General features: G+C 40.8%; 1 protein-coding gene across 4 annotated transcripts in view; it reads right to left on the bottom strand.

The window, feature by feature from the left end:
- Positions 1-6825, bottom strand: part of KDM2B (lysine demethylase 2B) — a 120841-nt gene extending 114016 nt beyond the window's left edge. For 3 of the 4 annotated variants that reach the window (XM_062589794.1, XM_062589797.1, XM_062589795.1), the window contains exons 1-3: positions 6707-6825; positions 5340-5484; positions 1949-2027 (exon numbers count right to left, since the gene is read on the bottom strand). In XM_062589794.1, the coding sequence (XP_062445778.1) occupies positions 1949-2027; positions 5340-5484; positions 6707-6757 (275 nt within the window). In that variant the 5' untranslated portion in view covers positions 6758-6825. Of the gene's footprint in view, positions 1-1948; positions 2028-5339; positions 5485-5654; positions 5844-6706 lie in introns of those variants that run through there. The other variant, XM_062589796.1, reaches the window with a different exon arrangement.
- Positions 6826-12718: the final 5893 nt, after the last annotated feature.

The raw sequence follows: 12718 nt of genomic DNA, 5'->3' as shown, positions 1-12718 counted from the left end.
GGTGTCAGAGCCAGTGCATTGCAGAGACCCATCTTAAGAACAAGCCCGACTGTCACTGGTTCCTAATAACTCTCTAGTTGCAGACAAGAGCAAATGGTTTCTTTCAGAAGAAGTTCTTGAAGTGTTTACTGCCTGACCTTTGGAAGCAGTATATTAAAAATAATGCATACAGCGAGAGCACCTGCCTCAGCTATGATTTGCCACAGTAGATATGCAGATTACTCCTCTAAGAGGAGCCTCTTAAAGAAATATACTGAATAAAGAGAGTAGCAACAACACTAAAAAAAAAATAAATAAATAAAAACACCACCACACAACTCACTGCCAAGTTGAGCAGAGATGCCAAAGGGAGAGTCAGAAAAACAGAGGTTCTAGTACAGCAGAAAAACCATCCTAGGAGGGAAAGCTTCCATGACGTCTGGAGGCTGAGAGGAAGAGAAGAACTAGAATGCCAAGCGGAATGAGTTACAGCACAGCACACAAGTGAGCAGGAATTCGCTGTATATAACAAAGCTCCTGCTAAAGCAAAAGTGATTCAGCTTCAGGTGATGGTTATATATATATATATATATATATATATATATATATATATATGCATACAGTGTCAGTGTACATTCTGACAAGCAATCAAGAGGGAGTGTAACTGGCTCTCCAGGAGCTAGGCTGGCTAATAGTGTCAAGAGTGTCAAGATGGCTTCTGCAGGTAAAGCATAATTAAGTTACAAACAATGTTTTCTCTGTTTCTTAGATTTTCATATAAATATTACATGGAAGATTGTACAGTTTAGGAATATCAAAACAGATGCTTATTGTAACCCTTCTCCTCTCATGCTTTAAGGATCAATACTTTCCACTTAACCAAATGTCCTCTCAAATAATTTAACAGAAAAAAGTCATTATTTTTCTACAACACCAAATAATAGCATAGAACTGCTTGCAAATAGTAAGAAGTGACCAGCCTTTTTCATTTAATATCTAGGTTTTCTACCTGGTTTCTATAACATTACAGAACATGTATATATTCTCCAGAAGATTAGGATTCAGTTGGAGAGAGGCTTGGAAGAGATAAATAAAAAGATAGTATTTTAATGTTTATATATTTTTTTAACTTCCACTCCCCAGAAAAAATTTACTATGTATCCAGTATTAATTGGAAAAGTAGTTGGTTTTAATATTCTAAGAAAAAATATTCCAGCCCAACACAAAGATATGACAAAATAACCACTCCTCTAATTACTACTGAGTGCCTATTAGGCACTTCTTGTTCCAGGGTCAACACAGCCGTAATTTCCAAAAGTATCAGAAGACATTTATCCAAGCTATGGATAATGTGAGTGATCAAGTATATCATTAAAATCTTTCTCTCTTAGACACTGCAAAATTTATTTAAAAATTGTTGCAGGAGCTGTACATCTAGATAGGAAAACAATACAACTCTAAGTCAGCAGTTTATCAAAATATTGAATCCTTTATGAATGGCTGTAACAAAATGTGACCTCAAAAATACTCTAATAGTAACACATTTTGACTAGAAACTACTAAATATTTACAAAGCTACAACCTTCTGAAGAGACACCTGGTAAAAGATAGGCATCATTAGCTATTGCACCTGTAACACAGAAAACAATTCAGAAGTCAAAAATTGAAGGGAGGTTGTTCTGTCATTACAGCACAGACTGGAAGCAAGAATTCTTGAATTTTGTTCCAAACTTTTATCGCTGACTTATTTTTGACTGTTTAGAACCACACTGTATGCATTTAACTTTCACAGAGCTCATTAGCTGCTTGTTTATAAATGGAAAACAATCACTCATCTTCGCAAGGGTGCTGACAGTCTTACTAATTGCAATACATTTGGAGATCAAAAAAAGTACCACATTCAAGTGCAAAGCATAATGGTTATTTTATAAAAGCATTTATTAATCATTAAGATTTGGCTGCAACTTACTTAATTCCCAGTCCATCCTTATTTCTGAAGACAAGAGGAACTCTGAGAGCTTCTCTTTGCACATACTCAAAAGTAAAATCTGTTTGAATAAAAAATAAAAAAAAATCAATTACAACATCACTGGCACCTCACATCACATTTTCTCAAATTATTCTCCATTTTCCTCCTCTCACCAAAGATCTCTCAGTATCACTTAAACAAAAACGTAAAGAGAATGCATATTTTAGGTCCGAACCGGAAACTGACTGTCAGACAATACTCCCCCAGCTGCTCTCTATTTTTCCTGTTCACTGATGCACATGAAACAGAATCCAGTCAGAGTTTGTCAATTAAGGCCTGGGCTGAAACACTCAGGCTGTAATGAAATACCAAATTAACAGTTAAAAGATAATTCTAACTAAATCACTGTGAGGCAGGCTAGTATTTGTTGGGCGAATGTGTAGGTTAAGCTATTTATTCATATTTAGTTAAAAAAAAAAAAACTTTCTTGTATTATTTTAATATAATGTCCTGATTCTTTGAACACAAGTTCTTTTTTTTTTTTTAATGTGAGAGATCTCATTACTTTCAACAGATTACTTTCTTTTTTAAAAAAATAATTAATCAGAAGTGTAACTCTGCAGGAGCTGATATATAGAAATCTTAAACAATTCCTGGCGCATATGAAGAATGGTGAAAAGGGAAGAGTTTTGTGTGCAAGTCACAATAGAGCACACAAGTAAAAAGGAGAGAGAGAGCATTAAGCTTGTTATTTTAACACTGATCAGAATCCTCCTGTTGCTTCATTCTGAAGATTTCACACAATTGGCCTTTTCTGTGCGTTTCTAAATGCAATGGCCTGATAGAACATCAGTGATTCGGGGACTAGAGCAAAAGTTACAAAGCAGTAATTTGGGTGAGAGGTGCCTACAAAAATCTCGTAATCCATTTGGAGCACTTTGCCACAAAAAGAAAACAAAATATTACAGTGGTCATGTAGAATTTTTGTGGTTCTGTTATTCCTCCTCTCTTAAAGGAGAGCCAGTTTTGTATAGCATCCGTGCATTAAAATATCTATGTATCTTAAAATAGAAAACATTGTTTGAATCTTTAGTGATTCAACTACAACACTCACAAATAAACTATACACCTTATGTGTTATATTTATGCACACATGAGTTGTTTAGCTTCTCTAAGATTCAGCCACCAAGGTACATCCTTCCTGGGAGACTATAAAAACCTCACTAGACTCAAACTTGTATCTGTGGTATTTCTTACTATAAAAACTCATACTGTAAGAAATAGGAAAAACAGGGGCTAAGCTCCTGTGCCTATGCATATATTTTTCCCCTCTCTCTTTACAACTTTTCCCTCATGTATTCAGTTAGTAATTATGACTACTATGTATATAATATTACTCCCTGGACTCACCAAATCAGAAAACAGTAATTATCATTTTACTAAAACATTAAAAATACACTTAATTTTAGATTAGTAGCAATAAAGTTCCTGTAATTAATGCTCCAGTTAAATAAGGTTACCAAGTAAGTATTTCTGTATTAGGGAAATCTTGATTTCTCTCACTTTTTTTTTTTTTTTTTTTTTTTTTTAAAGGACACTCTCATCCAAGACAGAGTCAACAGATGACAAACATCAAGAACAACATCAGTAGAAGAAGCAGAGGCAGATATACAGCCTGGCAAGCTGAAGAAGAAGTAGCTATGACAAACTGCATTCAAGCCAAAAATCACATCAGAGTGTTACTGCATCTCTAAAGAAAAGCTCCAACCCACATTCCTGGCAAAAAAATCAATGAGGAGTTATCATTAAAAATAAAAACAAAAACATGTATTAAATAAAGTATTCCACCAATTCCAGGTGTTCATATAACCTGACTTTTTTATTCTTCCTAAACACAGTCATTGTTTTGCCTAGATTCAATTCAACTCCTGCATTTACAGGAAAAAATAAACCAATAGTGAAAATAAGAACAGAGCAAATAAGAAGACAGACCCTTTCTTTATAATGGCCCAACAAAGCATTTAAATCCCTTGTGGGGTTGAACAAAGCAGACACAGACCACAACAAAATAACAAAAGACACTCATTTATTTTCAAGTTCCCAGAAAGGAGAAAGCTACCAAAAGATTTTAGAGCTGCTGAGCCAGGAAAATTGTGGATTGTACTATAGTTAGCATGTAGCAATGGCAACCACCAGAGTATTTAGAAAATGAGGGTAAAATGCAACCTTCTTCTGGAAAATTAATTAACATTTTAGAGTTAAAAAAATAGGTGTTTTGTGTTTTGTTTGGAGGAAGAGGGGTCAGGGTAGAGCTTATCTCCTAAACAAATAACTTCCTAAATAAGATAGGTATTTAATTTCTCCACCACATTAGCTATTCTAAAAGAAGCTTAAAATACTCATGCAAAACTAAGCCTAGGAGAAAAAAAGGAAATATTCTGAACTAGATTAGTGGTTCCATAGTTATGACCATTTCATGAGGATTACAGCCAAAACTATTCTTTCCTGAGAAAGCTGGCTTGGTCAGGCAGTCCTCCATGAGGCAGGGGTTTGGTGAAAGCCATCTGGGATTCAGGATCCTTTTCAACAATGCTGCAGTAAATAAAGGTGACTTGTGAAACCACCCTCATCCCCTGGATTCCCGGGCTAACCTCTTCTATTTTCCTTTCCAGCAGGCAAACACGCTGCAGAGCTGGGCTGTCTGGCTTTGCTTACTGCTTAGTAATTTAAGTCACCTAAGCAAACCAAATGACTTTGGGGAGGGGGCTGCCGTAATTTAATATAGGATAGAAACACAAAGAAGTTATTGACTTTAAAGTCTCCGACCCCGGAGAACAGGCTCATCAATTGCGTCCTTTGCAAAAGGGTCCTGGATTCAATAGGGGGCGGAGGGGGAGCAGGAATCACCTCCGGCTAAGTGGGGGCTGGGGTTTCTGCCTCCTCTGCAAGGACCTAATTCCTGAAAATCTCGGTGGTGCACTAGGGTCACGATAGCGGAGCACGCCGCGGAGGGAGCGCAAGGCACTGCCGTTCATCATGGAGCTGCACCCAAAGCACCTTGCCAGAGCACAAGTTGCCCGCTGCGAGCGGGGGCCGGGCAGCCCCGGAGAGGTGCGGCTGCAGGCGCAGCGGTGGGGCGCGCAGGCACGCATGCATGCGCTCGCCTCCGGAGCGGTCCAGGCTGCAGGGCCCCAGAGCAAGAGCCATCCCCCAGCCTCCCCTGCTGCTCGGCCTGGCTTCGTCACCGGATCCCCGGGCAGGGGGATGCGGGCGCGAAATATGAACCCAGCAGCAGACCTACACGTGGAGACACCACCAGCGCAGCCCCCCGCAGCAAGCCTGGGCTGGGCATCCGACCCCCTCCCAGCAGCACTCCCACCCTGGCATTTACCTTTCCCATCCATGGCATGCACGAAATCCCCGTGATACATTTTACTCTTTAATTTCTCCTCCAAATTGAAACTCCTGATGCTGACAATTTCCTCCACATCCGAGAGGTCCTCGTTCTCATCGTATCTCCTTCTGCCAATAGATCGCTAGAAAACAAAAATATATGGTACAGAAAATGGGGTTGGTGGGGAGCAAAGCGCATGAATTGTGCAGGATGATTTGACAAATATAATCTGGGAGAAATAATTAAGCTTGCAAGACACAAAATAAACAAAACCTTAACCAAAACAAGCTATAACACAACTGCATGCACAACCTTTTCCATCTCGTGACACTAAGCTAGACAAGAATAACAGGTGTTTGGCTGCAGAAAAACTAAAACTTGTGCTATTTTTTGGGAGCAAGCACTTAAATGGAAACACGAAACACACGTAAGTCGCTGAAAATTCACAAGCTACAGCACTGATGCGTTTTGCAATCACGTAAAAACCGTGAACGGCAGCCACGGCTCGTTAGCAACCGGATCATTTTTATTATTTTTGCACGTGAACACCAGCTAATTCCCTGGGGGGGGAGGGGGGCTCATTAAATCGGAGGCTCGGTATTCGGGTTTCGGTATTTACATAATCCAAGTGTTTCCATAGTCACACCGGAAGCCGCGATTTAAAAACAGATCGCATTATGTAACGCCGCGATTTATTTGCTTTCCATCCCTTCCCCCCCCCCCCCGCCTCCCCCAGCCCAAACCCCCTGTTTCTCGCAGCGCCCCGCGCGTTATTGCGGCTCGGCCAGAGCCTGCGCACTTTTCCCACGCCGAAAGCCAGGGGGGTCCGCGCAGAGGGGGCAGGAATGAGTTAACGTTGCCGAGAGGGGGGCGCGGAGTTAGGCCCGGCGGAGGCCGGTGCCGCTGCCCAGGGCCGGCGGGGAAGTTGCTGGCGGCGGCGGCGCTGCGCGGCGCGGCGCGGCCGGCGGCGGGGGACGGCGGCCGCGCACAAAGGTAGGTCCCGGGGGGAGCGCGGCTGCACCGGCTGCCGCCGCGGCTCTGCGCCGCTCCCGGCGCTGCGCACGCCGCCTCGCTCGGCACACATTTAAAATCCGCCCCGGCAGCCAAGCCTCTACAAACACCCTCTTGATCAGCACAAACCCTTACCCGCAGGAAAAAAAAATTATATATATATATATATTATTGTCCCACCCTCTCCTTCCCCTCGGTTAAATTCCACCCCCTTCCCGAGTGTCTAAGCTGATCTCTCGCAAACTAAGTAGCTCTGCTGCCTACATTTTACATGCATTTCTTCCCTGTGCAAACAATTAAGCAAAATCATTTAAAAGGCACAAATAGGAAATAGACAGAAGCCAGCTACACACCAATCTTCTTCCAGAGTCTTTCTCTGCCTCCATTTTTTTGGAGAGTTTCATCACTTAATTGTCAACAGTTCCTGTCCTGCATTTTTGGCCCAAATAGGGAGGAGGAAAAACAAAAGCCATCCAGGTCTCTCTAAAGTTTTGCAATTTTGCACCAGCACTTTTTTTTTTGGTGGGGGGGGGGAGGAGGGGAGGGAAGGGGAGGGGGGCGGCGATGCGTTTTGCAAAGTCCTAAGGAACCATTTTCAGGCACTGCGTGTGGAGCGGGGCGCAGGCGTCGCAGTGCCCGGAACGTAAACAGTGGCGGGGCCGCGCCGGGGGGGGGGGGGGGCCGGGGCGCACCGGCGCTGCGCTCGCCGCCGCCGCCGCCGGGGCTCGCCCGCCCGCCCGCCGCGCTGGTGTCGGGTCACGAGTGCGCCGCGGGCGCGGCACGCAGGCGCTGAGCGGCGGAGCAGCGCGCTGCGCCGCGCCGCGGGGGCTGGGGCTGCGCGGCGCCCCGCGGAGCGCCCGCGCCGCCGGCACAAAGGCGCGGAGCGGCCGGGGCGGCGGGGGAGGGCGCCGGCGGCCCCGCGGAGCGGCGCGGCTCCCTGCGCGGGGGCTCCGCACCGCGCGGGCTGCGAAGCGGGCTTACTGGTTTTGCTGGAAGTCCCCTGCGACGGAATCGGCCGCGGCTGTGGAAGAAAAAGAAGCGTCTGCTGTAAACAGCGGCAAATCACCGTTTAAAAATAATCAGTAACACTTAATCTTACTGCTCTGCTTAATTAAACACCCCGTTTTACATAGGCTTAATTTCCGTGTCTTTTATTACACGTGCGGCAAGAAGTTTGGCAAGACAGCCCTAGCAGAGGCAAAGGAGCGCTCTGCGGCAGCGTGCCCACGCGCTCGGGCTACGGCGTTGCAGGAGCTGCCCCCGTACTTGTCTTGTAAGGACGGATTCTAATGTCTATAAAGATAATGTATTACTCAGTGTTAAAGCAAAGTTGGGTTTATAATATGTTCATACAACAGGCAGAAATCGCAGATGACTGATGAGATTGTAAGTAAAAATGAATTTATAATACAGATACTGATGTAGAAAATCTAGTTTGAGGTACTGCGGGCTCTTAAAATTATCAGACCAATTCACATCTAGTCCAGATTGATACTGAGCAAATACTGGGACCATCTGAGTGCACCAGCAGGGTCAGACTGCAGATTTTGAGCAGCCTCCAGGTTCCGGGGTGTTGCAGGGCTCTGAAGTGTCATCCTTTACCATCAATCTCCCGTTCCCCCCAAAAAGAGGACATCAAGGAGTATCCAGACACATGGTCATGGGTAGATGGCTTTGACAGTGCTCCCCTGTTTTGCTTGTTACAGATACAGTTTTTGAGATTGACAGAGTAATTGTGCTGCTACCCTCAGTCTGGTAGTTGCTCAGTGCTGTTGCTCGTGGGCAAGCAAAGACTGAGAACCGCTGGTCTGGCCAGTCCGGATCTCAGCAGCAAATTTCAAATTGTTTGTATGGCTTTCATTTTCAGGTCAGTTACATACACGTTTTATTAAAATAGGGCAATTCTCTTTACTATTCCTGACTGCTTTTACCCAGCAGAAACAAATTCATAGAGAATCCAGTTACTTTTGTGCACCTAATCTATTAAAGTCTCATTTAATATGAAGCAAAACATAAAACATTCAAATTCAACTTCATGGGCCTTTCTGGACATCTCTTTAGAAAGCTCCATATTTTAATGAACCATGACACATGGATAAAGGAAGAATTTGTCCAGCAGAGAGAATACTACCTTAGGCATTAAGGTAGTAGGCTTCTCTTTCAGAATCTGCCAATAACTGCCTGCAGAACCATGAAAAATCATGTAATCTTTCTCTAATATCTTCCTATTTGCAGTTGATTTAACTTTATTAGCATATAAAAGTGTTGTATAGGTTATACATTGAAGTGTGGATTCCAGATGTCTGTTATATCAAATGCATTATTAATCCATAATCCTCAAAAGATGTCTGCATATGATGACCTTTTGGCCAAGATTACTCAATCTTAAAATTAAATGCATGTGTGCATCTGTAGGATTGTGGACAGGGTACTTGTATAAGATAAATAGATGTTACTAGAGAATCATCAGACAAAAACATATAATCCATCCATTCTATAAAAGTCCACCAAAAAAGAACACATACATAAAAGAAAATCAACTCATTTTTCTAATTTTCTTTTCTTTTTTTGATATGAGCAATCTCAGAATCTTGGTATGTCAAGCAACTCCATCAAGGACTATATTAATCACATAAACTTGGAAAAAATAGGACACAATAGAGCACATTATTGAAGTATGGAAGTAAATACATTTCAGAAATATCACAATTTTAATCTACAGAACTCCAGACATAGAAAATGCATTGTTAATCTTCTTTTAAGACAGAAATTATTTGTATTAAACTGCAATTCATTCTACCATTAAAATAATATTGTAATCACTTAGTGTATTAATTCATAACAAAAAATCTAAGCCACAAACTTAAAAGAACTAAAAAATCGGGTATGATATAGGTGATGAGAACATCCACAGCTGCATTAGATAGGATAAAAACATTTGGAAGCAATATTAAACCCGTATGCTTCAGGACACAGGTTAACTGCTAGCAGATGAGGGTTAGGGCTCATTTCCTTTCCGAGTAGGTCATTCCATAGTTTTCCACCAGGGGGTTCTGATAGTGCCTGGTGCTGATCCTGTCAGGCAGCACTTGCTACAGCAGAGCCCATTACTGCAGCAAGTCCAGGTTTCTTTCCAATCCAAAATAAGGGAAAATTTTAATATTGTGAAAAGGAGGGATGATTCTTGAGAAGTGGGTTCAGATGAGCTGCTCCTCCTCCAAAACCATAGAAGCCTTCTCTGATGTCAATTTAACTTATTTTATGTTCTAATCATGTTTCACAATGTATTCAATCCTGACCTTCTTTGATTGAAACTAGGGTCTGTCACTTAATAAAACTTAAATTACAAAGTTCACAATAAAATTAATTCTGTGCTTGGAATGGCTGTATGAAGAAATGGATTAATTTTTCCCTTATTGAGCCTTCAGACATATTTATTTCCCATTGGATAGAATGGACAAAAATAATATTTTAAACATTAACCCCCCCCCATCTTTTACCATGTAAAACCTCCATTACATACCTTACCTTGGGTTAAGGTGGAAGGGTAGATATTTAACCACTTCATTGCTGTATGAAAGAAGTTAAAAATAATTATGATTTTATAGACAAGACAGATCACAATAATTTCTAGAAATCTCATTAATTAAACTTTAAGAGATTAGAGAAGATACTTGCCTTAACTTCCTCACTGCTTTGGACTGCTGAAATCCTTTCTTTATTTGCTTCTTGCAATTGCTACTCCTGGTGTATTGTTTTTAATGCGGAACTACCATACTTTCCATTTTGTGGTAACCTGATTTGGTTTTGGTACAACAATAGGAACAAATGGAAGTGATCATTTGCATGTGAAGCTAATAGTATGTTTTAGAAAGACAGATTTCTATTCAGAGGGTAGCACCTTTGCATGCTAAGTACCATATCACATTAATAGTGTCACATGGTACTCAGAGCACCTATACTTCCTATTCATTTCTCCCACAGAAAATACAAAGTACGTTTATAGCAGAAAATTTCAAGAGTATCCTTGTGACAATGTACAGCTCTTTCAGGGCTCTCTAGAAAGAAACTTGGACTAGTGCCACCTGCTCCAATTGTGTTCATGCATAAATGATTCAGAGAATGGATTGAAATTACCTGTAATTAGGGGTAATAGTGGGCTGCTGCTGCTGAAAGGGGTGGTTTCCTTTCTCTTGTATGTACCTCCCTCTTGCCTTAGATCTAGTGCTCAGGCAGCCACAGGGTAAGTCAGTTCAGTGAACAAAACCAACAGAAAGCTAACCCATCAAGGAAAAGTATTTTCCATCAAGCCCGCTCATTGAGGTCTTGCTCTGTAGGTGTTCGATCACTATAGTCTACAGAACAATGAGTGGGGGGAGATGAAGGAAGGGTGCAGGACTACACCCTTTTGGTGGTCTCCTGTAATTGCACTGATCGGAGGTGATACCAGCCCACAACCTTGAACCTCCAGGATCATTTCAGGAGAACTTCCTGAAGAATTTCTAACTAAGCATGGTTGACTCTTGATTTCTGCTAACTCAAGAATAAGCAGTATAAGAAGAACTATGTGCAATAATGAGTAGTTAGCTTTGGAAACGGAAGAATGTGTCCTGTTTAGTTTGTATTTTACAGCTCAGAAATCACTGGATTGAGCATAAAGGGAAAAATGCGTATATTGTTATAACAATTTTTGTTGAGGAAGAAGGCTTGATCCCTAATAATTTATGTCTTCCTATTTAACAGACTGATTTTTTTTTTCTTTTTGTTAGGAAAGAACAATGCTTATTTTAAAGCTAAAATGATGGAGCTTTTAAGTTCAGAATTAAGTATGTTTTTTGTTTGGAAATGTGGATGGGACAGGATGAGATTTACTTACTGGCTGGGTCTGATCCAGTAGGTCTCTTTCAGTACTATGTTTCTTTGAATGAAATACTAACTGAACGGCGTGCAATATTGTTAAATCTTCGAAAGCCCTTTCTGATGAGCAGAAACAGGAGTGATGGATAGAATGGAAAAACAATGAGTTCAAAGTATTTTTACTAACTCTTAGATCACAAGGGAAGTAAGTAACATGGATTTACTATATGAAAAGCTTCCATTTTGACTAAACTTCTAATCTTGTTTAGTCCAACTATGTATGCTAAAAGTAGCACGATCAAGAAAGCAGTTTCAGTTGCAATATAGCAGGCACTCCATCTTTTTACCAACAAGACCTAACTCGTCAAGCAGTCTATTTTTAATACAATTATTTGGAAAGACAGCTGAAGTCCTTCTTAGCTACACATTTCTCTCTCAGTTTTTTCTGTAGCTTACAGAGAACTAATTCAGATAAGCAGCAGCTGTGGCAATGATGAATTCAAAATTTATAATTATATCCTATTCTACTTTACAGCTATTTAATTAATACTATTGAGTCCCCCTTTACAACAATTTACACTTCTGCACCAACATCATAAATATAAGCATGTTCAGATAAACCTGATTTTAGGAAACAGGACAAGAACTAGGTATTATTTACACAGTGGTACTCGCACATTATTTTACCATTCAACCATAATTATGCACAAGAGACGAGAAGAATCAGTGAATAATCTTGTGTACACATACAAAAACTTATTTTGCATAGCCTATGAACAGCAATGCAAAAATATTTTTAAATGTATGATTCCACAGAAATTAAATGACAGAGAAACAGTCTTAAGGAACCTTTGCTTGAGATTTAGGGAAAATTTTTATTGCAGTTTTTTGATGGTTACCAAATGCAGTAATGAGATCACAATATGGTTGTTACTCATTGCTTTGCAATCTGTTGCTCAGACTTAGCCTGTAGTGTAAATTGGAAACAGAGAAAGAGTTTTGATTGGGAAGCGTTTTTTTTTTTCTTAAGGAATTAAAACACATGACCAGAGTAGAATTTTCTAATGCTGTTTTATGCTGGCCTTTCATTCAAATGGATCCTATGGAGTAGTATTGTCATCCCTAATTGTCATCCCTAAAGAGAAGGCAATAGCAAGCATTCCATGGAGTCACTTGCACAACAGCAGAAGTTTTACAGAAAAAGTCGGTAGGTCAAACTCATTCTCTTGCAGAGGTGTTTTAATGCCCCTGCAGATAAAATCTTACCAGGAGTTGTTTTTAACATGAACATTCAGTTTATTTCCTGACAAAGGTCATTCAATTCTATTGCAGTAAGAAACTGTAGTTCCAGGAAATGCATCTGGAGACTTCAAATTGTTAAGAGTATTCCTTGGATGCTTCAGCTGTCCCTTTTTAAAGAATGCTGTGTAAATTAATTAAAAAGTGTAATGGTGACCTATGTTAGTGTAGATTCTATCATAAATTTTACATTAGAATATGTGTAATTA

The sequence above is a fragment of the Rhea pennata genome, chromosome 17 (assembly GCF_028389875.1).
Source record: "Rhea pennata isolate bPtePen1 chromosome 17, bPtePen1.pri, whole genome shotgun sequence".
NCBI classification, from domain to species: domain Eukaryota; kingdom Metazoa; phylum Chordata; class Aves; order Rheiformes; family Rheidae; genus Rhea; species Rhea pennata.
This window is presented reverse-complemented; position numbering and strand designations above follow the sequence as displayed.